A 25,950-nucleotide genomic window follows, 5' to 3' on the forward strand; every position below is an offset into this window, starting at 1 on the left:
TGTTGACAAGTATGAACATTACACCGGACATAGACGGGTAGATTTAGCTGTGACTATATAAGACTATTACGCAGGCATTGTTTTGCTTTGGCCGGGTGGCTGAATCGAGTCACAGACAGACAGACGGACAGACAGACAGACAGACCAAAATTTCTGGGTTTAAGTAGCCCAAGAAAGACTATCGTCTTAAAAAAAAAAAAAACGCGCAGCGTTCGAAATGGGGCAGAAAGGCTTGAGCAAGTGGGAGATAAAAGCAAGCACTAGAACAGAGCACCCGCTCGTGCCGTTGCAGGCAGAACGAGAAACAAAAGATAAAAACGACGCGATAGCGTTACATTAACTCTCAGGGAGCGTTGTCCGACGGAATTGCTACATTTACGATCTATGTTACATGAGCACTGAAGGTAGGCAAAGAGAGAAAGACTAGCAGAAAATGTGTGTTTAATCGCCGTGGCCCAGAAGGGACAGAGGCTCTCTGTGCTTCTGTGGCTTAAAATGTGAGCGTGAAAGGTTGCGGCTGCGGGGTGTTGGTCAGTTTGGGCGGGAAAATTATAGTGCAAGTGTTTCAAAGTTACTGTTTTCTGATGTCTATGCCGGACTGACTGTCCTGGCTTTTTTGCTTAGAGAGGGAAAGAGAGAGCGAATTGGGGTTGAGGAAAAGGGGGTAAACAAATAATAGGGAGCTCAAGTGTGGAAATCTGAGGCCCCAGATGCAGCAGTATCTTTCCTTGCCCTCCCAAACAGATCGTGCTGATCTTGAGGTATTGATCTGGTCAAAGCCCCCTTCCATAGAGGTGCATTATGCCTGAATTGCTATCCCCTCAGCATATATCCGTGAACATGGCCCGGTTGCGTGCACGAAGAGAGTGGATGTATGATGATGTATGATCTTCCGACCGACCATCTTCGCCCACATTATTTGTAGACACGTCTATTGTTTCATCCACCACAGAGTTTGCAATTCTTCGACATTTAGCAAAACGTAAGATGAGGAGATGTTCTTAGCGTATTTGGGGAGGGGAGTGTGGTGATCGTGGATGTGGTGCGCACGGTACGTGATTTGGCGTGCCTCTCGGTCGTTGCCTCGTTCTCGTCCGAACGCTTGTGTGCGGTTGTCCAGGTGACGTTGCTTTCTTCATTGTGGTTGGGAGTATACCTTACCGAAGCGTTTAGTTATTCCCCACGCAGCCAACTGTCTAACGCCCTTTGAGAGTCTGCAGTGGTGTTTATTTAAGCTTCTATTCTATACTTCCGCTAGTGGGATTATAAAGAGAATGGGTCCAACTTCCGATTCCTCGTTCTTGCATACAGGAGTCATATTACAGTCATATTCCCAATACAGTCATATTCCCACAGTGGTCACCTACGACAATTGCTGCTTCCTACTTTCGTACGTACCGTAGTCGGTGTATGCGGTGCTCTCATGGTACTGGAATTTTCCTGCAATGAAGTTGATCCTGCAATATCGCTTGTCCTTGTGTAGGTTTCGGTCCATGTTTTTGGTAGAGAGTTTTCATGCGGATTCGCTGGATCTTTGACATGTTCGTGATGGCGTGCAATCGATACTTTCCGGGGGGGGGGGGGGGGCGGGGGGGGGTGCTTATGTTCCGTACTATGGACCATTTCGCTTTTGTTTTCCGAGCCACACCTTTGGCGCTAGGAGAGCGATTTCTCTGCTTTCTCTGCTCCCACTGACTTTGACCCGCCCCGGTGCTGCGCTTCCCGAGTCAATGTTGTGGCTACGAATTTTCTTATTTTCTCCCTCTTAGAGGGAAGGACCTTCCCCTTCTTCTCGACTGGTCTGTCTGCCTGTCCATTCGTTTACCCTGGTGGCCCACCGGTTGTCGTCTCGTACCACGCTAAAAAATTCCCCGCATTTCCCCGAGGGGAACAATGTGAAAGTGCGAATGCACGAGTTGAATTTGCGCGGTTCGGTAATGTTCGCGAAAGAGAGATCACACACACACACACAACTACAAAGAAAGAAAGATGCATTTATTCACAGACACCTATTTGTGTTGTCGTTGTACTTGATTGCTAGAGCGGATCTCAGCTTTGAAATTTCGTGTCAGTACTCCTTTAGGCAGGTGCATTAGCCCTTCTCACGCCCGATTCTTGGCCAATCCCCCACGTGGGTATGTGCCATGTCAGTGGCCAGGCAGCGCGCGCCCATCTCCCCCCGTTGCCAAGGTAGACGAGGAGATTCCTGACCAATCCCCCACGTGGGTATGTGCCATGTCAGCGGCCAGGCTGCGCGCGCCCCGTGCGCGGACATCGCCGGTGGACGCAGGTTCAGGGTCGCTTAAGAAGTGCATTGCACTTAAAATTACTGCGTTGAGTGCTGCCTTATATGCTGTCCTGAATCCTGATGATGGCTGCTCATTTCGCGCTCAAACTTCACACGAAGGTCGCGTTTTGTGGTCTATTTCATTTTCTTCGGTGCGTGTAAGTTTGTATTAAGTTAGGCTGCGAGATATTCGGTTCATCGTCAGTGACTGCACGAGTCTTGCGGTTTATTCTCTCACCCCTGCTCTTCTCTTGGCTAGGCGTGTAACATTGTGGCGATTGTGGCTGCGGAGGCGGAAAATTCGAATTGCATTGGGTGGTAGCAGTGAGCGGATAGCGAGTGCAGCCCATTATGACGAATCACTGCTCTGAACTTCCGACAGCTTTCACGTTGAGTGGAACGGCTTTAATTTTATGGTGACTTAAAACGTAGCCGCGTGCGCCATCCGTCGTCTGCCAAACACAGCTTGCGGCGGAAACAGAACCGTGGCAATATCGAAAAGTAGTTGGAAAATTCTGGTACTTAGACGCTATACAGGTTGGTACGACGATGATTGGAACTAAAAATTTTTCCTGAGCGAACCGCTGCTCGTTTCTCACTCAAACTTCGCACGAAGGTCGCATTTTGTGGTCTATTTTGTTTGACACCGGGAACAACGACGGTACTTACCTGTTTACTCTGAAAATAAATAAAAAATAGTTTCGCCTATGAGAAAATGGCGGCCTATTTGAACTTGCGAGCCAGTGCTAGCTGATCTTGGAAAGGCGGCGCCACCTGGGGTATGCAGAGCGAAACGGACGATGGGGTTCACGGTGGGAAGGAGCCAAATATATTACCTGGCGATGAGCTCCGCAGTGTGTAAGCGAAACAATACATTTCACGATTCCTGGGCTCGATTTTATTAAGGCCACAGTTTCTTTCTCTGCTCACTGCGGGCCACTGCCACCGCAAGCAGAGCGACGAACTCGCATGGAACGTTCCAGCTCATGAACGGCGCCCGGCACAGCTGAAAGTCTGTCCGATCGATGACTCCCCGACGCACGGGCACAAGGAACCTTCACGCTCGCCTTCTGATCACTCGCAACTTCCTAGCTAGGTGGATGAAGCTTAAGCCTTCTAGGTGCACTTCCCCAGAGCTAGAAAATGTTACCCTGATCCATTGGGACCAACGGGTGACAGGCGTCCTTATATTCAGAAGTGCGACGACGGCGGCGTCCTTAACTCTATACACCACTGTCCTGAAGTGACAAAACAGAACTCGGCGTCTTCTCCCCGCAGTAGCTAAGTACTCCGCATTTCCGGACATTCCGGAATGTCGCTGAAGGCCAAGCTCCATGACGTAGAAGGGGGGTCGCTGCTACGTGGAGTCTGTCTCCGACCAGGCAGCCCTGGGAACAGGCCTTCTCGTCGGCGCGCCTCCTCCGGCCCTGGTGCGGGACAAGACGAGGCGACCATTAGGCGTGTCTTCGGTTTGCGTGGAACTAGAAGCTCGCGGATGGTCTTGCTGCTCCTCCTGCCGATGGTGAGTCGAGTTTGAGTGCTGCTGATCGGTTGAACCTAGTGGCGCGGGCTGCCCGCCAGCGCTAAACTTGCCGTTGCTGATGGTGGCTATCTCAGTGGCGTGCTTCGGCTGCTCTGGTTTCTGGAGGTACTGTATGCCGTGCTCAACGAAGTCAGCTCCGATTTTCTCTTCCTCCAATGACATCCGAATGGGCACGACACGGTTTATGACCTGCGAGGGGGAAGAAACGTTTCCTGTGAGGGTTCATTCGTCGTGAGGAAAAGTTAAAAAGTTCCAACTGCTTCCTGCCAGAATTTTGAGCGAGTAAACACTGTAAGTCGTTCTGTTACGCGTGCATGTGGCACGTGACAGCCTTTCCAAGCTGCCACACCAACATACTTGTGTGTTTTTTTTTTAAATTACGGCTCTAACAAATTTATTCTGGAAAAAAGAAAAGGGAGGGAGATAATTCGGCGAAGAGCTTTCAATGATTCATGGGGAAAGGAACGTGGAACGGGACTGGATTTCAGCCTTTGAACATAACAGCAATGGCGAAAATTTATACGGTGTATACCTTCAACGTGGTGCACCGAAGGGAATTCGCCACATTTTTTAAATACCAGCGGCACCGCCTAATAAAATTTGCGGGAAATTGGGAAGTTGAGGCGCGAAAACACGCCTTGATTATTCTATTTTGCGAAAAGTGATGAAAATGGTTGCGCAAGGTGATGAAAACTAACAGAAAAACTCCCCACACAAATAGAACGGGCCTACCATCTGATCAAAACTACTATACTCCCTTGAAGAAAATTCGGCAGAACTCAATGGATAGACATAATGGAGGGCTGTTTTATAGGCGGTGGGCACACTTACAACTTAGCAAGGATAAGAAGGCCGCGGTATTGTAATGTTAATATCCCACCATCTAGGTAAAAATAAAACCAAAAACAAGAAGTGCACAAGCTGAGGGGGGGGGGGGGGGTGGACATAATTCGGTATAAGACTGCTTCTCCAAGAAGAGAACCATATTGTCCTCTTAATTAAGCGAAGGAAAGCGACGAGTGCGAATAGGGCTAATTGGAGGATAAAGCGCGCACACCAAGTCGCCGCCGAGGCTGGTCTTGCAAATGCTCTCGCGTCTAAAATTTGCGACGACCACCTGTGGTACGTGCGGCCATCTGCGTGGTTGTACTCGAGGTTATACACGAGCTCTGCGCACGTAAACCAGTGCCTACGTGGTTGCGTCTCTCAAGCAGCCCGCGACGGAGCGCTCACCCAGAGGATGGCGTAGGTGGAGAGGCAGCTCCAGGTGGAGATGGTGAGCACGGCGAGCGCCTGGACGCCCAGCAGGTAGAATCCACCGCCGCGGAACACGCCGGCGCCGCCGCGGCTGAGGCGGAGCAGCGAGTCGCGCTCGACGAACAGGCCGACGGCCAGCATGCCCCACACGGAGCTGACGCCGTGCACCGCGATGGCGCCCACGGGGTCGTCCACGCGCAGCCAGTCCAGCACGGGCATCGCCACGTTGGCCAGCAGGGAGCCCACCGAGCCCACCACCACGGCCTCCCACGGGTGGTACAGCGCGCAGCCGGCTGAGGGCGGCGGAGACGAGGGAAGAGGTACAGCACAGACATCGGTATAGCGAAGTCACAGGAAGAGGAGCCTTCGTTATAAACGACACTCCGTTAAAAGTTGAGGTGATGTGTCCTCGATGCGTCGCAGTGGGGACCGTAAAACGCTTCGAAGAAGGCGATATTTCAAATAAAGCGGTTTTGTTACATCACGTTGTTACAATAAATAAATTTTCCGCCGACTACAAACTGGCACATATATGACTCCACCGTCCCCTGCCCCGAATGTCAAGTTTCTGCCCTCAACACCCGGCTCCGCTCCCTTTTCCAGCCCCCGAGCAGTGGGAATGCGAGCTGGTCAGCTCGTACACCTGCAGGAGCAGATTGCTTTTAAATGCAGAGCATTTCAGTAACTCACGATGTCACCCGCGTTGACGTCCGTAGTCATAGTCCGCACCCCTCCCCCTACACTATATAAAAAAAATACTATCCGGCGCCTGGTTTCGATCCCTCGACCCTGCGGGCGGAACGCAATGTACATGGTGCTCTACCCACTGCGCCACAAAGCCGACACAGAATGGGAGGCTACGAACGCGCCTTATATCCTTGACTCATTCAAACTACGTCAAGAAGCTGCTGATACAACGCATTCACTACCACTAACTCCCCAAACACTAAACGTTAACGCAATACACCCACCCCCTATGCGATGCATTTACTCGAGTCACCCTCGCGGGGAGATGGGCCCAATTTACGATAGTAAGCGAAAAAAAGTGGCAGTGCAACGCCGGCACGCGGGAGAAAAAGCAAGCACAAAAAAGAACAGAACTCCCGCTGGCGCAGTTTCAGGCAGGGGGCGCGCGAGCCCTGCGAAGGCGGGAAATTTGAATTTCATTGGGTGATGGCAGTGAGCGGATAACGGCGCTACAGTCCATTATGGCGAATCACTGCTCTGCACTTACGTCCGCTTTCACATTGAGTGGAACGGCTTTAATTTTTTTCTCATTTTTATTCTTTGATTCTATTTCTGCATACACACTGTTGCGACCGGGCGGGGGCACCCGATCCGAACTCCGTGGCCTCCGACATACGAGTGGTAGCGTGTATGATGCGAGCGGCCAGCCGCTGTTGCAGCCGTGAAGAAGTCCAGAAGCCGTAGGCTAACGTAACTGTTTACTTCATAGCGAGAGGTGAGCCGAAGCCAAAGAACAATGCCCCGACGGGCGAGGTTACAATACAGGACTCGAACAGAGCGACAACATCGATTCGCTGCTCTAACAGGAATGGTTTACAACGCTTGGGAGCTCTATTTATACCCGAGAGCGGTAACGGTCAAACGCCAACACGCTGGAACACGCACTACACTCTTTCCAGAGTTCGTAAGCTGTTCATAGCCTCGGGCACGTTGAGTCCGAGAGAGGGGAGAGAGGAGGACTCCGTTGCGATCACCGGGGCCTGCCTCTGTGTCCTTGAAGAGCGTGGAGACGAGCCGTGCAGGCAGCCGCCGAATGCGCAGAGAGCGAAGCGTCTGACGAGGCTTTGTCGCAACTTGTTGCCGACATGATTGCGCCTGTTTTCGAAGGCGCACGAGTGGCTTCGCCGCACAGCCGAGGAGTGATGCGGGGAAGTACTGCGGCGCTGGCCCATTCGTAACAGCTTCTCCGCCGGGGGTCCGAGATCCCGATGGATAAGGGTCTGCAACCGTTGTCCGGAGGGATGCTGTCGAAGTGAAGTGTTCGGCAGACGCTCGACTCCAGGCCTTGGCTGTACGACATCGTGCTGGAGCGTCACCGGGCGGGTCACTGGACGAGTAGTGGCTCCCCAAGAACGTCTCTGACTTGGTCAGGCAAGCAACAGAACAACACAGGAAGACACAACCGCATCACCGGCAAGTGCGAAGACAAATCAACACTGAAGATCTACCAGGCTTTTAGTTGCGAAAAGTACGCGAATAACTAACTACTCTAGTTATATTTTTGCCCAGCAGTACTTTAGACACGTGAACAAACCTGAAAGTTGACATTTCGCGTGATTGGAAATGTCCCACACAAAAAGAAATGTAATCGTAAAGGGCGAAACCTGTTCCAGGAAAAACAATGAACTTGAGAAAGTAAGGCGTCTACAAGCAACTTCTCGCGCTGAGAGCTGCGATTCGAGCTCTCATCATTGCTCCGAGTTTTCCCCTTCTTGTATCGCACTTTAGGTGCACCCGTTCTCTGAACGCTGCTGCGACCGCGTGAGAGGACACCGGCCGTTCGCTTCGACAACAGTCGAGCGCGCGGAGGAGCGAACGAGATTTTCCAACGTTCAAACGTAAGGCGCGCACTCCTTCTAGGAAGCGGCGTTCCCTTGGCGCGATGCGAGCTCATGGCCTTGCCTCTGGGCGTGCCCGCACTGAAACGCGCGCCACAAGTACCCGCGGAAGTTTTCGCTATCTCCTCGTTGCTCGCCTTCTTACCAACGCGTTCGGCAAGCAAACGCCGGAACGCGTTTGCGTTCCTTCCCCTTGGCTGATCGGTTCCCGACTTCGGCTCAGTCACAAGAGAAACTGGAATCTCAACTAGCTCAGCCGATGTGGGCGTATCGTCGGGAGCATCAGCTGGAAGTGACACGGGCACGACGAGCTCTTTAGACACCGGGTAGCTTCGTACAGTCACTACCTCGTCGTCCCTCGCGCTTACGGCGGCAGCCTCAGCACGCGAAGCCCGAAGCGTGTTCCCGTTCTGCTTCCTCACTGCCAGAACTACACTACAACTAAGCTGCCCTGTCTGATTCTCAAAAGACGGCTCAGCCGCCCGCGACACCTGAATCTCTACGAGCTCGGCTGGCTGTTGCTCGAGGTCAGCTACCTGAGCTGGTGGCAGGACGGAATCGGCTTTCTCAGTGGCGAGATCGTCACGACTCCCAACTGAACCGTGCAAACCGTTCGCTGCTTCGGCTGCAGGCTTTGCCACCACGTCGCTCGTTTCCGCACTACCATCCGAAGAAACAACTTCCGTTTCAGCGCACTCGTGCGGCCTCTCGGTAACCTCATCGGTTACGCATTCCTGCGAAACGTCGCTATCTCGCGAAATGTTCACGTTCAAGCCGGTAGCCGTTCCCAAGGCCTCCCGCGAATTTGAACCGTCCGAACACTCCGCCGAGATCTCCGAAACAAACGCCGACACATTATCGCACTCAGTCTTTCCTCCATGCACTCAGTGGACACGCACTGCCCTCTGCCGCCTCTGCCGACTGTCTGAGCTAATGCGCCGTCGTTATCTCTCAGCAACCTTGACGCGCTGCGGGGCAGCAACCGTCGCCTCCGACTCGCGCTCCCGAGCGTCTGCAACTTTCTTTTCGTTACCGTGGCCAGTTTCTCTATCCACGACAACGAGGTCTTTCTCGAGCAACAATTCTAACTCGGGCTTCACTTCTTCCTGCTCGAGTTGAATTTCATGCTCTAGGTACTTGTTCTCCCATTGGAGTCTCTCTCTTTCGAGCTTCTTTCTTTCCTTTCGCATTCGCTCGATATCGAGGTCGTACCATCGCATCTTTGCCTCGTGCTTGAGCTTGCGTTCCTGCTCTTGTTTCTGCCACTCGAGCTCCTCACGCTGGCGCTCAGCCTCTGCCTCTGCCTCGGCGGCCTGACGTTTCGCGGTCTCCCTGCCATTGATCAGCTCAATGCATTCCGACAGCTCCTCATCGTCAGCCCCGACAGCGAGTATAGCCTGTATCAGCTCTGGCTTTCTCAGCGCGTCCGTAACATCCAAGCGCAACTCTTTTGCAAGCTCCAACAACTGCGGTTTTTTCAACGCTTTCAAATTCATGGCCGGTCTAGAGTACTGCTTTCCCACTGCTCCAAAAAATGTTTTGCGCGAATAACCCACGCGACAAAAACACGCCCTACCAGCTATCCTCAGCAGCCTGGTAAAACTCAGTGAAGAAAAGTCCCGCACTCACCCTTGACCGCCGTGAATTCTGCGAAGTCCGAAGCCGCCTTGACGTCCGTTGTGTTGGGTCTCGCACCGCTGGCTTCAGGTGTTACGAAGTTGCCATCCGACCGCTGCCAACCAGTTGTTGCGACCGTGAAGGCCGACTGCAGCCGGGAAGACGTCCAGAGCTGATAGGCCAACGTAGCTGTTTACTTCATAGCGAGAGGTGAGCCGAAGCCAAAGAACAATGCCCCGACGGGCGAGGTTACAATACAGGACTCGAACAGAGCGACAACATCGATTCGCTGCTCTAACAGGAATGGTTTACAACGCTTGGGAGCTCTATTTATACCCGAAAGCGGTAACGGTCAAACGCCAACACGCTGGAACACGCACTACACTCTTTCCAGAGTTCGTAAGCTGTTCATAGCCTCGGGCACGTTGAGTCCGAGAGAGGGGAGAGAGGAGGACTCCGTTGCGATCACCGGGGCACGGCCGCTCGATGGAAACTAGTTTCCATCGAGCGGCCGTGACCGGGGCCTGCCTCTGTGTCCTTGAAGAGCGTGGAGACGAGCCGTGCAGGCAGCCGCCGAATGCGCAGAGAGCGAAGCGTCTGACGAGGCTTTGTCGCAACTTGTTGCCGACATGATTGCGCCTGTTTTCGAAGGCGCACGAGTGGCTTCGCCGCACAGCCGAGGAGTGATGCGGGGAAGTACTGCGGCGCTGGCCCATTCGTAACAACACTCAGTAATGTTGGGACCATCAGCCACATGGTTATTGTCGGATCCCAGAACAAAATACGTTTAAAAAACAGTTATGGGTAACTCAGTCAAACAAAACATTTTTGGATGGATCAGGGGCGGCATTCTCGTGTTTGTCCGTTTTGAAAACGTCTGTTTTGCGTTCGTTTTATTGTGACGTACTGCCAGTTGTAAGCGGGATTTGGGTTGAATTTTGCGCCACTGTTCTTGTAAAAACATATTAAATGGCTAAACCAATTTTAAACTATCTTTCACGTGTTTACTGTTCCGCCAGCGAACCAACAACAAGGCGACGAAAAATCATCTGCTCCAAATCGTCCGCTCCAAGAAGCCGCGACTCATAGTTCCACCGTGCTTACATGGCGTCACATACGGGTGGTTGCTTTTAGCCCATGAGAGCTTGCTCAAAACGGACACTTTTGAAGCGGACACAAAACGGACAAAACACGAGAATACCGCCCCAGATCACACCATCAATTATACATTTCGTAGCATTAATTCAATACTATATTGACGGGTAAGATACAGGCACTCCAAGAAAAATTCCGTGCCCCTCCGCCAGGCGAAAGTGGATGACCAGCGGAGCTGCTTGTCGCTTACTGGTTGGCCACACACTCCCGCTCAACCAACGCCGTCGCATTGTGGAAGCGTTCAGCGGAATTGTAGCCACGCCGACGCCTTGCGTTTTCCGCACCGCGAAATTTGGGGTCCTGACGGGCATCGCGCTAACGCTTGGCGTCCGCGGCCCGATCGTCGTCGGTGGTCTCGTTCTGCCGCTGCCGTACTCACGACCGTTGCCACCTGTTTTCATGAGTAGACTTAACTGTGCAACACGCTATGTGGGAAAGCCAGCTTGCAAAAACCAAGCTTACATTAACTTCTAGGCCCAACAGCATTGCTGGAAATACATTTTTACAGGGGCAGTATATGCCATATTGTATCAAAATATGAAGCCTCGAGGGCGAACAGGCGCCGGAGGGGGTGGAAGAAGGAGGGGAGCGGCTTTTCTCGGTATACGGATGAAAATAAAGGGAAAGTTAGCCTATAACAAAATCGCTGTAAAAACGCAACACTGAATACTGCACTGCTCTTACAACCACGAATACAAATATCTCCCCGTTCTAAACTGATAGTTTTAAATACCCGAAGGGGGCATTTCTCATGGAAAGAGTAACTCTGTAGCACTCCTGTGATACATCAAATAATTTCAATATGTGCTTAGTTTGCTCGACTTGGCATGCGCGCGCGGGTCTGTTACCGTGCGTGCTAAGCAATTTTAAACTTTTTTTCAAAAGCCCCACCACCGGCTTGATAATGCGAGTAATGGTTTTCAGTGAGGCCTTTGCGTTGCTGAATTGTGCTCTATAAAATGGTGAAAGTATAGGGCAAGTAAAATTCCAGAAAACGCTGCGGCCGCTTTTCTGATGAAGGCGAAAAGCGAAAACGCCCATGTGTTACAAATTTCGCCGCACGTTAAAGATCCCCAGGTGATTAAAATTAATCCGGAGCCATCCACTACGGCGCGTCGCATTGCCTGTTTAGAGTCGGCACGTTAAACAATATGACCAATCAATCAATCAATCAATCAATCAATCAATCAATCAATCAATCAATCAATCAATCAATCAATCAATCAATCAATCAATCAATCAATCAATCAATCAATCAATCGAAATTCCAGGGAAGTTAATTAACCTGTACCACCTCACGAGCGGAAATTGCGGCTCCGCGGAATGACAATTTCAGCCCCTTTGTACAGAATGAGTTTTCGTTCAGCACTCACCGGTTATGGCCACGAGAGAAGCCAGAATGCCGTTGATGAGCTTGATCACAGAAAATTTCCTCCTATTCACCGCATAGCTGAAAGCACAAGGAATATTTAGGACAATCGAAATAAGTGCATGGAAACAATCAATTATCTATCAAGCATCTGTGGTGTTGAAACTATTGGCAGCTGCTGCGTCCTTATTACACCGGCTACGTTTGGTGTGGTAGAGTTCACAAGCTGTGGTTAAGGTAAATACAACCGATGGTATTTTTGGTTTGGAGAAGAGAGAAAATGACATTTATTGAAAATTTCCGGCGGGGAGGCGGGTCAGGCCACGCAGGTCTTCGCCACCCCCTGTCTATGTACTAAGCAGACCCCGAAGCTATGCCTGGGCACCGGTTCAGGCTACTCGGCGAGTCCCCTCCCGAAGGAGGGTCTCCTTTTCGCCTTTGCCGGGCCAGAGCAGCCTCGAGCCGCTGGACTGCCAGCAGTTGCCGCTCGTATTCGGGCGAGCTCACGAGTCCTATAATGTCCGGTGGTAGCTCTTTTGGGCTCCCCACTGCACTGTGTCTTTCACATCCCCACATGATGTGGGCCAGGTCTGCAGTCACCAACGCGCACACACTGCACACTGCACTTTCGTAAGTTCCAGGGCACACGTGGCGCGCGAGCGCTGGAGTCAGCACGGATCCAGTCTGTAGTTGACGGAGGAGGACAGCTTCGCCCCTCTTGAGCCTCGGGTGAGGTGGGGGCAGGGCGCGTCTTCCCGCACGATGCCAGTGAAGGATGTCCCCGTAGTTGGTCAGGGGCTCCATGATCTCCGCCGCAGACGATGGGCAGGGGGGCACCGCACGGTGCGCGAGCTCGCGTGCGATGGCGTCCGCCTCCTCGTTGCGGTTGACGGTGCCACCCGCAATGCCCTCCACGTGTGCGGGGAACCAGCGGATGTGCGTTGTAGTCTCCTTGCGCTCGGGGAGCAGGCTCGCTGCAGTCCCGCACACGGCGTTCCTGGCGTAGACTCCGAGACACAACCCCTAATGCCCCAGTGTGATGCACGGCTGTAGGGCGAACCAACTCCGTTCATATTGGGGTTTTACGCACCGAAGCTACACATGGTATTTGAGGCGCGCCGTGGGCAAAGGTTACGTTTTAATTCCGGTCGCCTGTAGATATTTAACTCTCCGGTGCGCTCTTGCAATACAGGTAATGCATCTTTTACGCACAAGCTCAAGGTACGTGATTAAATGCTTATATCCGGCATCAAATGGATAATATTATGGGCAGTCCTATAATGACCACCCTCATCTTTTAGAGATTGCGACTCTTGTCATACATGGTGAAACTTTTAGACAAGGCGTATATAAGAGCTTCAGACTCTTAAAAAAGTCTGAAGTTGCTATTTTTCGTTTTGTATAGATGCGAATGAGGAAATCGCTTTCAGTCGTAGTTGCTGTAAACAATGATTAGAGCAGTCACGTCTGAGGTAGAATTAAGAGCAGTCCCCACCTGAACAGAAGGGCTGTAATGCCGCCTCCAACCGACGAATTGATTGTAACTATAGCGGATCTGCAATGAAGGGATGATAGGTATAAGCCAAGGCATAAACGCACAAGCACTCTCAAGCTAGAGAGGTATACAATAATCACCTCGGTCTTGCCGCGTACCCAATCAAAGGGATTGACCAGGGCCCGTATAGTAATGTAACCGACAATGTAACCGATGGTAGTCACCAGTAAAAACGACCTAAGCAAGGGGCGTTACCTTAAGCTTTATTAAAGTAAACCACGTCTGAATACGTGGAACAGTCAGAAGAGCTTGAAACTTTGAATGTATACTTTGATGACTTTTTTAAACATTTAACTGTTGCTAACAAATGCGCATCTTATGTGATAGAGTTCCCATTCGGACTGAAAAGCTCCGAATCGAAGCACAGAAAGACAAACTAAAACAAACAAAAACAAAATACTCCTTTGTTAAAACGATATTTCCGTTATGTCTCCCCCGCCCCTACGGAGAGAATCCAGTTATTTTTTGTCTGTTGGCTCCTATGTTTATCATTGCGTAGCCTTTCTCAAGCTCTGGGCAATCCCCCTCTCTGGGTATGAGCCACTAAACTCAGGAGAAAAAGGATAAGAGCCACTACATTCAGGTGAAAAAGGGGAAGAAGAAGAAGAAGAAGATAATACAAAAGCCAGATTGAATTAGACCATTAAATTTTTATCTTTATAAATCTGGTCTGGCGCCATCTCCGCAATGCCCTTTCTACGACAAACTGCAAAATATGGAACATTTCCTTTTTAATTGCCGCAGCTTCCCCCCAACGCGACGCACCCATCTGGAGTCAACCTTTAGGCGCCTCCACCTTCCGCTATCTACGTCCGAGGTTCTGTCACTAAGCGCTTCCGCCCTAGAAGTTTGCCACAGGGATGTGTGTCCGCCCTTCAATCAATCAATCAATCAATCAATCAATCAATCAATCAATCAATCAATCAATCAATCAATCAATCAATCAATCAATCAATCAATCAATCAACTTTATTTGCCTTACAGATGGGTACAGGGGAAGGAGCAGCCACAAAAAGCTGCACAGAGCAGCTTGACGGGGCGGCTGCCCACCATGTGATTGACAGCAACGGGTAGAACAGATTAAAAGATACAGCAGAGAAAATAAAAAACGAAAAAAAACTTCAAATACGTGTCAAGTAAAGCGTAACAAAATATGCTTAACAGTCATGGTTAGCAGGGAAACAGAAACAGCAAAATGAATTCAACAGGTGCATGTTACAGGTATTTATAACAACAAAACTACAACAGATATATAACACGCGTTACAAAAAATATTTTTTCAAAGCCGATTTAGAGAGTTTACCGATCTCAATTGAGTTACTTGTAAAGTTATTCAGCAGTCTGGGTAAAGTGAAAGTTAAGGATTGACGGTCGTAGTTGTTGTGGGGTGTAGGAGTATACCATATGTCTCTATTGGGATATACCATATATATCATATACCATGGGATATACCATATATGTTTGGGTCTAGGATATACCATATGTCTGGCGACTGGCCGGTTTCCTTGATAGCCAGCTAAGCGTTCACATTTATTTAATTTTTGTTCCTGAGTCTACTTTCATATTATATAAAAATATTTTCTGTTCTATATTTCCTTTTCTAAATTTTGGGATGTAAAATAATATAGGTCACATCCTGATTAGGTAGAAAGCTTCTTGGCCATTCCCCCGCGTGGGTATGTCTGATGGTCTGAGGTAACCAGCCAACCAACCAACCAACCAACCTTGACCTAAAACAAACCAAGTAAAGCTCAGCGCTAGAGCAGTGGGTTGAATTTCAAGCAGTGCGCAGAATTCTTCAGGCCCTGCCTGCGCGAATGCCATGAGGCAGCCTGCCCATGTCACTGCAGTGCACAGAGTCCTTGTAATAAAATACGTAAACCTATCATCTGGGCACTAATTTCACAGGTTCGAAAGTTTTCGCAACAGTAATATTCTAAACATGCAACGAAATGTTCGCTGGGTCAGTCGCGAACACCTTATCTGCATACTTCACTCAAGAAACTCCGACGAGCACGTATACAGGACGCCCACTGTAGTTCAACGCGTTCTGGAGATACAATACGTTGAACGAAAGACGTCTTAACTACGTCTTGAGAATCCAGGCCGAGTTTTAGTGATTTCCCGTTGTGTTCGCGGCATGACATAAATAGGTACCGTATATATTTTGTACATATGGTGCAGTTTTAGCCCATCTACAATATCAAAATATGCGTGCACATGAGTACGAGCTCAGTTTTGCTAGTTTTGCAGTATCCGAGAGATACATATGCCGGCCTCAATCATTACAAATCATGCACAAACGTGGCAGACGCGCAATAACATGAAGATGCCTGTGGCGCCAGTCAACGGCGGCACTGACCATCACAGTTTTCCGACACGACAAGAAAAGCGAGAGACAAAAGTAAGAGACAGAATGGGCAGAAACAAGAAGAATCTTTATTTACTGAGCCTTGCGGATGGGCAGGTGCGGCCTGACAGGGGTGTCAGGGGTGCGTCCACGGGAAAGGTAGTGGTGAGGGATGATAAGGATTTATGACGGATCACCTCAGTCACGCTTTGGCTTCCTCCTTGTCTTCGTCCTCTTCCTGACTGTCCTCGTCCTCCTCGCTGTCGTCCGAGTCGGTCTCCTCGTCCGAGTAGTCCGATGAGTCCTCCCCTTCGTCCAGGTCATCCTCGTCGCTCGAACTCTCGTTCACGGTCAGCTCGTAGACGCCAGCATCGTGCTTGGCCTCCGTCCGAGCAGCCTGCTTGTTCCCGGGCTCGTTCTGGTTGTCCGAGGACGCGACCTCCGCCTTATCCTCGCCGGACACCGGGCGCGCCTTCAGCAGGTCCTTGCCGTGGGCCTGCTGCCCCTCGATGTGGCGATCCTCGGCGAGACCCTTGGCGTCGCCTTGCTCATCCTTGAGGAACGTCGCGGCCAGGTCCCCGTTGTCCTTGGACTCCTGCTGCGGAACCTCGTCGATTCTGTCGGGCGCGGCGGCCATTGCGACGGTTTTTCCCTGTAGCTGAGAGTCTTCTGACTGGCTTGCGCGGTTGCGAGCGGAACGACCTGGCAAGAGCTCCGCGGCTGCGTCCGATCTACGGGGCCCTAGGCGTAAACCTAGAAAGGAATGCCCTTCCACGCGGGTCGCTTACATCGAATGTTCCAGCGTGGCGGCCGAAAACCGTGCACGAGCAAGCTGATTCACGAGAGCGATACCGATGACGATGATCATGATTTCGGGGGCCTTACTCAACATCATCATCGGTACCGACGTTGAGCCGTTATGATTCAGCTTGCGCCACTGGTTTATTATACCACGATGCGATTGTGAGCAACAGGAGAGAACGGTTCTTTCTGTGCCTGATTTCGTTATAATGCGGCATCAGTAAATGCCCCCTTACGGAGAATCTGATGTTGGCGTGACCCAGGGATGGTTCCAGAAATGGCCGACGTCTCAGAGAGAATGAAAGTAAAGGAAGGAAAATTGCGTTGACTTGGGTCTGGGATGCGAACCAGCGGCCTGCGGAATGAAAGCGACCCTAACACCTTCCTTAGTCCTGTCTGCCGCGCTGTTTTTAAACGATATAACTAAAGGTAGACCTAGTGCGTTTCCGGCTTAGAAACATGTACTAGAGACACGCACTGAGAAATTAGAGAGTGTATCAGAGACTCAGTGTATTAGAGACACGCCTACACGTGAGTAATTTTATCATGCTAATTACTGAAGTAGCAAAGCACTTTCACGCCAATAAGGTGTATTTTATGCTTACAAGGAAGAAGAAGAAGAAGAAGACGACCCCTCTCCGCGGTTACTCACCATTATCTATAAAGGAAAAAAAGAAGAAAACAAAAGAGAACGAAAACAACACACAGTGGATAAAAAAAGTTATGACGATGGTAATGAGAGGACGCAACCGCACCCCTGGAGGCCAACAGGAGAAATTTGAGATGATAATTGCCAAAGTGTCAGAGCATGTTTTCGCTAATAGAGTACGGTATAACAGGGGAAATTGGCCAGCCCCCTCAGTCGTAGTAACCGAAAGAGGAAGAAAAACGTCGTGAAGGCAAAATGATAATGATGATGATGATGATGAAGATGATAGTGAGATGACTGAATCTCTACTGCACACGTTTATGCTGTCACTGCTGTCTCTACTGCGATGAATTTTAAAGCGCCTATCTCAGCGGTAGCGGTGAAAAGTGGTCGCCCACATAGGAACGCGTCAGAACAATTAGATGCTAGGGAACACAAAACTACCACACGATGAGCGAAGATACAGCACCTAGCTGCACTAAAACCACCACCGGCCGACACCACCGCTCAACCGTTACGACCCGAAGATACAGCTGATCCCTCAGCTGATTACGGGGACGTTATTGTAACAGAAGAAAACGCAATTACGATAGACCTACCATTAGGTATAAAAATTGGATAGCTTGAAGAAAAACGTAATTTTTTTCGCATACCCACACGGAAGCAGTTTTCAGTATCTTTCTGTTTGTTTGTTGTTATTCTTTTACACAACGTAAGTATGTAGGATGCCCAGAGGCTGTTTACCCCTTGTTGCTGGACTCTGCGGGCAACAGTTATTAAATATTTACGCTCAAAGAGGCATGCTGTATGGGCTTTTATTTCCTCACTCCAGCGTTTCTTCTTTCATTGCACGTTGCGTAAAATAAACAAGAAAGCAAAGAAATTTTCTCTCAAGTTGAGAAGCCGTCGATGTTTACATGTAAAAGCGAAAGCAAAGCGACGTTCGCCCTTACCTGGCCGCGTACTTCCATTTGTGGCCGGAAACGCCGAAAGTGCTGCCGCAGTTGAAGCCTAACCAGCCCCACCTGCAGTGTGACAAGACGCTCTTTGTTGGTACTAAAGTTAAATCACCAAATCAAATATAAAAAATTCAAAGGCGAACAGAAACCAACAAGATAAATTAGTATTTGTTGTTATCAGTAAACCGAAAATATACTCTTTAAATATCAGGAAATCTAAACTCGAGGCCTGAAAAAAAGAGGGCTCAGAAAGATATTGTTATTATTGCAAATCAAAACTTACATTTATGATTAAACGTCATCAAGTTCGAATGCGATGCGTGATAAAGGAACAAGACATTTTTGTGATTTTTTTTTTCAAGTTTAAGGCATTAAGGGCTGCGGAATAATATAGACCACCTTAGCCTCGTCAGCGTGCGCAGAAAGCTCGTTTGGGTGAGTGCTTATTTTAAAATCGAGGCTTTGACGGACGCCCGTCTATTCTGGAACGATCATTGAAAACATAGCCAAGACGCTGACAACAAGAAAAAAAAATAACACAATTACCGGCAGATAAAGGCAATGTGACTGTCTTAGTGAACAGGAGTGATTACGACGAAAACATACACGCGCTGCTTTCTTATGAAGACACGTGTACCCGCCTTGACAAAGACCACACGTCAAAATTGCAAAAGGAATTATCAGAAGCTACTTGCTCACGTCTTCCGGGTCACTCCAGCCCAACGTAAGTCACTTTTCTGCAAGCTCTTATGCACAATGGATCGGCCCCAGCACTTTACGGTGTTCCCAAAATTCACAAGCCCGGTACCCCCTTACGACCCATCATGGATTTCGCCTGGTTCCCCCTCTACAAGCTTTCTGTCTACGTGCATTGTTTGATGCCTCAATCAGAGTCACACTTACGTTCAGAATTCAAGCCATTTCATTGAGAAAGCCAAAGACCTCTCGCTGGATGATGGCGAAATCAGATGTCGTTGGATGTGTGGTCACTCTTTACCAGTGTACCAATTGATTTGGCTATGCAGGTATGATAAGACGTGGATTCGGGCCACACTCTCTCGGAAAGAACGCCCATCGACGTGCCGACTTTGTGAGGCTTTTATTCTTCTGTATATCGTATACCTACTTCGATTTTAGGGATTTTTTTTTTTACAAAGAACATCACAGTACAGCCATGAGGACTTCAATTTAGGTTATAGCCGCCAATTTGACAACGGAGTCTGTAGAACGACGAGCGCTTTTGTCCTTCGCTCCAGCCGCGAAGATTTTCTTTCGCTACATTGACGACTGTTTTTGAATAACTGAATAAGAAGATTTGGACTCGTTTACGTACAAACTGCATTGAAAAATCGTTTCAGATTACAGTTGAAAAAGCAAGCAATGAGGAGTTACCCTTCATGAACGCTTTAATTAAGCGTGATGGTACTACCCTCCTTTTTGCGGTATTCAGAAAGAGCACGAACACCGATCCGTACTTAAAGGCCGTCTGCGCTCGAATTTCACCTTTGCCAAATTTGCTTTGAACGTATAGTGCGTACCACCAAACCAACTGAGACATGACTGGTAGCCCCGTGAAAAGCGGGGTTAATTAATTATAAACACTTAAAATAGCTCCGTCGCAGGCGACGCTACACCTGCCGGCGGATTGCGCACGCAAACAGCCATGAAGCGGAAGTGACGTTGCGGCCGGCCCTGCGCTACCAAGCCAGGAGAACCGGTCGAGTCCCGCCTGGCGCGCTTCTTCTAGGACTGCGGCGTTGCGCGATGGGTTCGCTCCGGCCGGCCAGACGGCCGCGTGCGGCTGCTCGCTCGCCGACTGGGCCGGCTGGAGCAACGTTTATCTATATCTATCTTTAAACGTTGGGCTGGAGCGTCCCCTCAGCCGGGCCGTGATGGTTGCGATCTTCTCAATTTCGGTTTCAAAATCTCCGATATTTTATTGTCGTTTGCGCCGCGGGTAAGCGCATTTCAGCTGTCATATTTTGTATCCTGCAGTATTTTTGCGCAGACTGTACGACAATAACGTTTTCAAGAGGTTGAAATGTTGAGTGCAGTTGGCCTTTAAACTTCAAGACGGTGCACCCTGCAGCGAGCAAGAGGTCCGTGGTGCCTTTTTTAGTGCAACGTGCCTGCACCGTTTGCACCACGACTGCTGACCACTCGGTTGACGTCCAACGTGTACGTCGTGACCTGTCTGCAGCCGGTTACCCAGATACTTTTGTGACTTTAGTAGAACACAAGTTTAATCATGCTTCTGCAGCCCCGTAAATATGTTCAAACAGAAGCAGCATACCATACGTGCCTGGAGTGAGTGAGACTTTGGCCCGTGTTCTGCGCACGTACGACGTGTAACGTGGCCCGTACGTGTTTCTGCCCAAAAGCTAAAAAAACGCTTTGGGGACGGTGAAAGACAGATTACCTAAAGAGGTTACCTAAAGAGACAGATTACCCGGTGTTGTGTAGGAAGTGCCATGCGCGATACTGTATACTTTGAGGAATCTAGGAATTTCGAAATACGGTTAAAAGAGCATTGTAATGATGTTAAGAAGGACACAGCGTCCGCTAACGCCCTCGCGGAACATGTATATTCTTCTAACCATGAAAGAGACAGGGGCAAGGCCTGAGTTGTCGCTACTAAGAAAGACTTCGCCTTCCAGGCTGCATCTTGAATCCTTACTGATACAGACAACGAAAAAGCACATTAAACCGCTCAGGCGGCAATCTTCCCTTTACCCACGCAAGGTGTTTAGGTAACGTGCTTCAGCCTAGTTAATCTCTTACATTTCTTTCTTAACTTTCAGTGTGAACGAGGCTCTCGTTCAGTGGGCCGATACATCATTCTATCATTTTCTTTTTTGGTCGGTGTCTTTGTTATGCCTTCAAGTGTATTATGGGCTGGGGCTGTTGGCCCCAGCCCTTAGGGGCCCCAGCCCCAGCCCCAGCCCTTAGGGGCTGGGACTGTTGGCGTCTCCTGCCGTCGGCGTCATCGTCGTCGTAATCGTCGTTCGTCTCATGTAGTCACGTTACCAATACACCGGGAAACTCGTTTTCGCCTTGCGCTAGAGCGTAACGTGTGCTAAAAAAACACCGGGACACTCGTTTGCGCCTCGCGCTGAAGCACTTCGTAACGCGTACTAAAAAAGAAAGACCGGAACACTCTTTTTCGCCTTGCGAAAAAGAGCTTCGTGCTCCAAAGGCAAGAGACGTTTACAGCAAAGTTGTATATCTATACCCCCCAGCGGTTTCATTTCCGTTGGCAAAAACGCCAAGGCACCAAGGATACCCTTATACATTGCATACTGCGCCCCTCACCAGGTTTCACGTTAGTGGAGATGGTCCGGGATATTTTTGTTTATTTATTTATTTTTATTTATTTATTTTTATTTATGAAATTCGGATAAACAACACATTATCTCGAGGGGAGCAGGTATTGTTCCTATAGCTGAAAAAAAAATTTAATCATAGGGCCGTGCACTGTAATGTGCGCTTGCCGACCTGGTGGGCAACCTATAAACGTTCTCACCATTGATATAAATGTTTGTCCAAAATATACCAATTATTGCCTAATTAACTATATTGACTGTACATCTTGATGTAAACGTGACTCACTGTACATATCAATTGTTTCCGCTCGCTGCTAGGAAAAATCGAAGCCCCTTCCCTAAGATAAAGGTGGTTAAAACGCGAAGCTTTCTCACATGCAACCTGAGTGAAAGTCAGTCCGAAATATAAACTGATTCGACCGTGTCGGAGTGGCGCGGTGGATAGGCGTCGGCTTCATAACGCGAGGGACCCAGGTTCGATTTAAACCGCAGAAAGCGTTTTTTTTTTTCTTTTGAGGCGCTTGATGTGCCCTTGTGGAAACCCATCATGTACCCTCCCATTGAGTAAAGTTGTCTTTCCTGCAGTGCGTTTTTGCGTACAGTCGTCATCGGGGAGGCAATGAAAGCTTCGCTTTAAAATGGCGTTTGAACTATAAAACTCGCGTAATTTTAGACGGACGAAAACGAAACTGAAGGTCGCGGTGCACTTGTAACTCCACCGTTCAGGAAGTGCGAGACGGTGACGAAGTGATTTCTTTCTGTATTTATACTTACCTGTTGTGAAACCATGTTATTATTGTTTCCCTTGTTGTGAAACACTATTTTTTTTTTTCAAAAGACGGAAGTCGTTTTGAAGTCCTAAAATGTTAAACGGTGTAATTTTTACCTTGCAAATGAACATTTAGAGTTTACAATAACGAAATGTACGTGAAACGTTTTTTATAACACGTCTTCTCAAAACTAGCAAAATGAATGAAATTAATAGTTGCGATAGCTCGAAAAAGATGTTCTGATAATTCACGATTCACAAAATGAATTCAGCCGACAATGCAGTAGCAAATAAAAAGACGTCCCCAGCAAAAACTTTTTTCAGCGCAGGGAACGAGACAAGCGCTTAAGAATGAACTAGAAACATTTTGTGCTTTAAGATTACAGGGTCCAAGAAGAGTATATAATGCAGGAGATGTTCGGCGATCTCTGATATTTACTCTGCATGTTGAACAAGTCTCAGCTTGGCTAGCGTCGTTATAATCGCCGCTCCACGGCTCGCCGTTTTCCGGACGGCAAATGCGGTGAAAGGTTCCCTTGAATAATTTATTGGTAACGCTGAAATAAAACCCGCCGTACGCATCTCCCGCAGCAGTTGAACCCGGTGTTTGCGTGTATAAAGGCAAAGGGTATTCACAGCCGCAGTAACCTCGCTGGCGCTGACGTCAGTCTTAACGCTCTGGCGTCGTACGTAATAGCAACGCCGGGTTAGTTCCATAACGGTAAGCAATAATGTATACAGTTGCGCTCACTGGGGCCTACAATGCTTATTACTATTCATAGCTTTGTACAAGTTATTCTGGTACGCGGAGTTTAAGATCAAGTGCACATTAAGAGCCCAATGTCGTAATGCATCATTATTGATACTGACGTTTATGCCAGTAGTCATTATTTTGACAATATAGTAGCCTGAATACTAATGAGCGTTGCAGGTCATAGTGAGCGCTACTGTACCAACTGTTCCGCGGCCCGGGTGAAGGATTGATGTCTGAGGTTCCGTGCTGCAGCTGTCTGGTCCTTAGACTTTTACGTTTGCGTTTTGAGGTACAGAAGAACTTACAATAAATCGTCCACAAACATCCTACAATGCATATGCACGAATGCAGTAGCAACTAAAATCAATTTGGGAATAATGAGCTAGACAAGTCTCATGAATAGTGACTGCATCACTCTTTGTAGTGGAATGCGTTGTAAAATTAGAATTAGGAGAGTCTTGAAAATCAGTTTAATTAGAATACTCCCCGCGTATATCATAGAATCACCTGCACACAGCACTCAGTAGACTAATAGCCTCTTTGCGAAGATATAACTTAATAATGTTTATCCAAACTTTTTTTATTAATTATCGGCTCCAATAAACATTTTTCTCCTCCCCCCCGTACCCCCCTCGCCCAATGTACGAATGCCGCCCGCAGAAAATTCCTGGACAGTTATTTTATATGTTTAATCCCCGCTCCTGGTCTTCGGTCAGCTGTAAGGCAAAGGCACAGTCGGGGAACATCAACGGGACGCGCTTTGACCTACCAAAGCCCGGTAGCCCCGGATGCGCGTACGGTTAATATTCCAGGTGTGAAGCATTGTTTTATAACACAAATCAAGTGCTACGCAAGCGCAGGTCTTGGAGATACGTATTTTGATCGCTAAGATTACGAAGACTTCTGTCTCCGACAGCACTAGCTGCTCCTTGTCTTTCTTTGGGGCACAGGACGTAGCTTGCAGGGGCATTGCTATAATAATTCAACGGTCTCGTCCTGTCTACACACGGTTAGCTCATGGTGGGCCAGTTTTTTTAAGGTACGGAGGAAAAGCGAAAAGAGGCATAACGTTCGACGGTAGGGTGACTTTTGAAGATGCCAGCGTTCCGGACCGGAGGGTGGGGGGTCGGAGCCAGAACACCCCACGAGATTTTCTGAAATCCTCCTTTCCGAAATTCCGGGATTTTTTTTTTCTCGCCCATGCTATACACAACGCATTGATATATCAAAATGCAAAAAATGTAAGAAAAGTATCGGCCTGTTAGCAAAAATTGTTTCTCGGAGTCCTTTATGCCATAATATTTTATGATGATACTATCATGAATAAAACAACTGACCCTTCGGTTTTATCAAGGACGAAAAATGGCTGAGGTATTGCTTGGACTCAGGCTCTCTTCTTTCTTTTTTTTTACCGGTGTCGCAAAACATCCTCCGAAAAAAAAAAAAATATATATATATATATATATATATATATATATATATATATATATATATATATATATATATATATACAGCAAAATCATGTAACTTTACTCTGATGAAGGCAAGTCCCGTTGCCGCTACGTAAGTAAACCTTGTTTGTTATTGTTCTTGCTGTGTATCCGACTCTTATACTATTTCTGCGCGCTTTGTGAGCTTATCTTTCTCTAGACTTATATATATATATATATATATATATATATATATATATATATATATATATATATATATATATATATATATATATATATATATATATATATATATATATATATATATATATATATATATTTATATATATATATATATATCAGCGTCATCATTGTCCAGAGCCTGGCGTAATAAAAGTGAACTGACCATAGCATGAACATGCCGACGAGCGCGTTGGTTGGCGAGCCCATGGGTGGCGGCTCGGGGCCGCGGTCGTAGCGGCCGTGCCGGGGTTTTAGCATGGCGGCCGCCACCAGGGAGGAGGCCCCGCCCACCAGGTGGACGGCCGCGCAGCCGGCGATATCCACCACGCGCAGCTTGTTGAGGAATCCGTGCTGGCCCCAGACCCAGCCGGCCGGCAGGCAGAACACCACCGTGTTCAGGAAGGAGAAGATGCAGTAGGCCACGAAGTTGCACCGCTCCGCCATGGCACCCGACACGATCGTCGTCGCCGTGGTTGCGAACGACAGCTGCGGTGGTGGGGCGCACAAGCGTCAGATTATGACGAGCGTGGCTCTGCTTTGAGAGAAAAATCTTTAATAGTATGTACGGCTGTCACAAAAAAACAACACTATAGTAAAAATCCGCAGGTGGTCAAAATTAATCCGAAGCCCTCCACTATGGTGCGCGTCATCGCCTGCGTTGCGTCGGCGCGTTAAACCCTACAATCAATCAATCAATCAATCAATCAATCAATCAATCAATCAATCAATCAATCAATCAATCAATCAATCAATCAATCAATCAATCAATCAATCAATCAATCAATCAATCAATCAATCAATCAATCAACACTAGCGATAGAAAGTGTGTGGCAGGTGCTTTGGGGCCAAGCAGGCAACTTTTGAGAAAACATGAACGTGAAGTATAGCTACGCATTCTAGCCGTCGTCCCAATGTCGTGAGAATGAGACGTGTGGGGTACTTTGCTTATGGGCCTTGTATTAAAGAGACCCTGAAACACTTTTTTTAACTCTTTCTAAATCCAAAATGCTTTCAGAACGCAGTCAACAAACACATCCAGTATTTAGAGTAGGGGGTCCCAAAGTACTTCAGCCAAAAATTACTGCTCTATGCCCATCAGATAACTGGGAAATCTGCCCAAAATTTTTTTTCTGTCTTCCCTAATCTTGGCCTCCTCCGAGCGCTCGAATTACGTCCTTAGAGACTTAGCGGCCATTGGCCGGCTTCTTGTCAGTTGCAGCAACGAACATCTCGATGATCACTTCTAAAAAAATCGCCACAAAAGCAAAGCAGAAGCAGGAGGCGGATCTACTTCCATGACCAAA

The 25,950-nt window shown here is 48.5% G+C and overlaps 1 protein-coding gene across 1 annotated transcript in view; it reads right to left on the bottom strand.

Annotated features, from left to right (window-relative positions):
- Window positions 1-3,199: 3,199 nt before the first annotated feature.
- Window positions 3,200-25,950, bottom strand: part of LOC144178646 (putative ammonium transporter 2) — a 40,674-nt gene continuing 17,923 nt past the window's right edge. Inside the window, exons 3-8 of the mRNA XM_077706651.1 lie at window positions 24,810-25,132; window positions 18,122-18,193; window positions 13,309-13,368; window positions 11,818-11,894; window positions 5,064-5,380; window positions 3,200-4,019 (exon numbers count right to left, since the gene is read on the bottom strand). Of these exons, the coding sequence (XP_077562777.1) occupies window positions 3,645-4,019; window positions 5,064-5,380; window positions 11,818-11,894; window positions 13,309-13,368; window positions 18,122-18,193; window positions 24,810-25,132 (1,224 nt within the window). The 3' untranslated portion in view covers window positions 3,200-3,644. The remainder of the gene's footprint in view (window positions 4,020-5,063; window positions 5,381-11,817; window positions 11,895-13,308; window positions 13,369-18,121; window positions 18,194-24,809; window positions 25,133-25,950) is intronic.

Source organism: Haemaphysalis longicornis, unplaced genomic scaffold, assembly GCF_048455015.1.
Source record: "Haemaphysalis longicornis isolate Haplotype H1 unplaced genomic scaffold, Haemaphysalis longicornis Haplotype H1 scaffold_4, whole genome shotgun sequence".
Lineage (NCBI taxonomy): Eukaryota > Metazoa > Arthropoda > Arachnida > Ixodida > Ixodidae > Haemaphysalis > Haemaphysalis longicornis.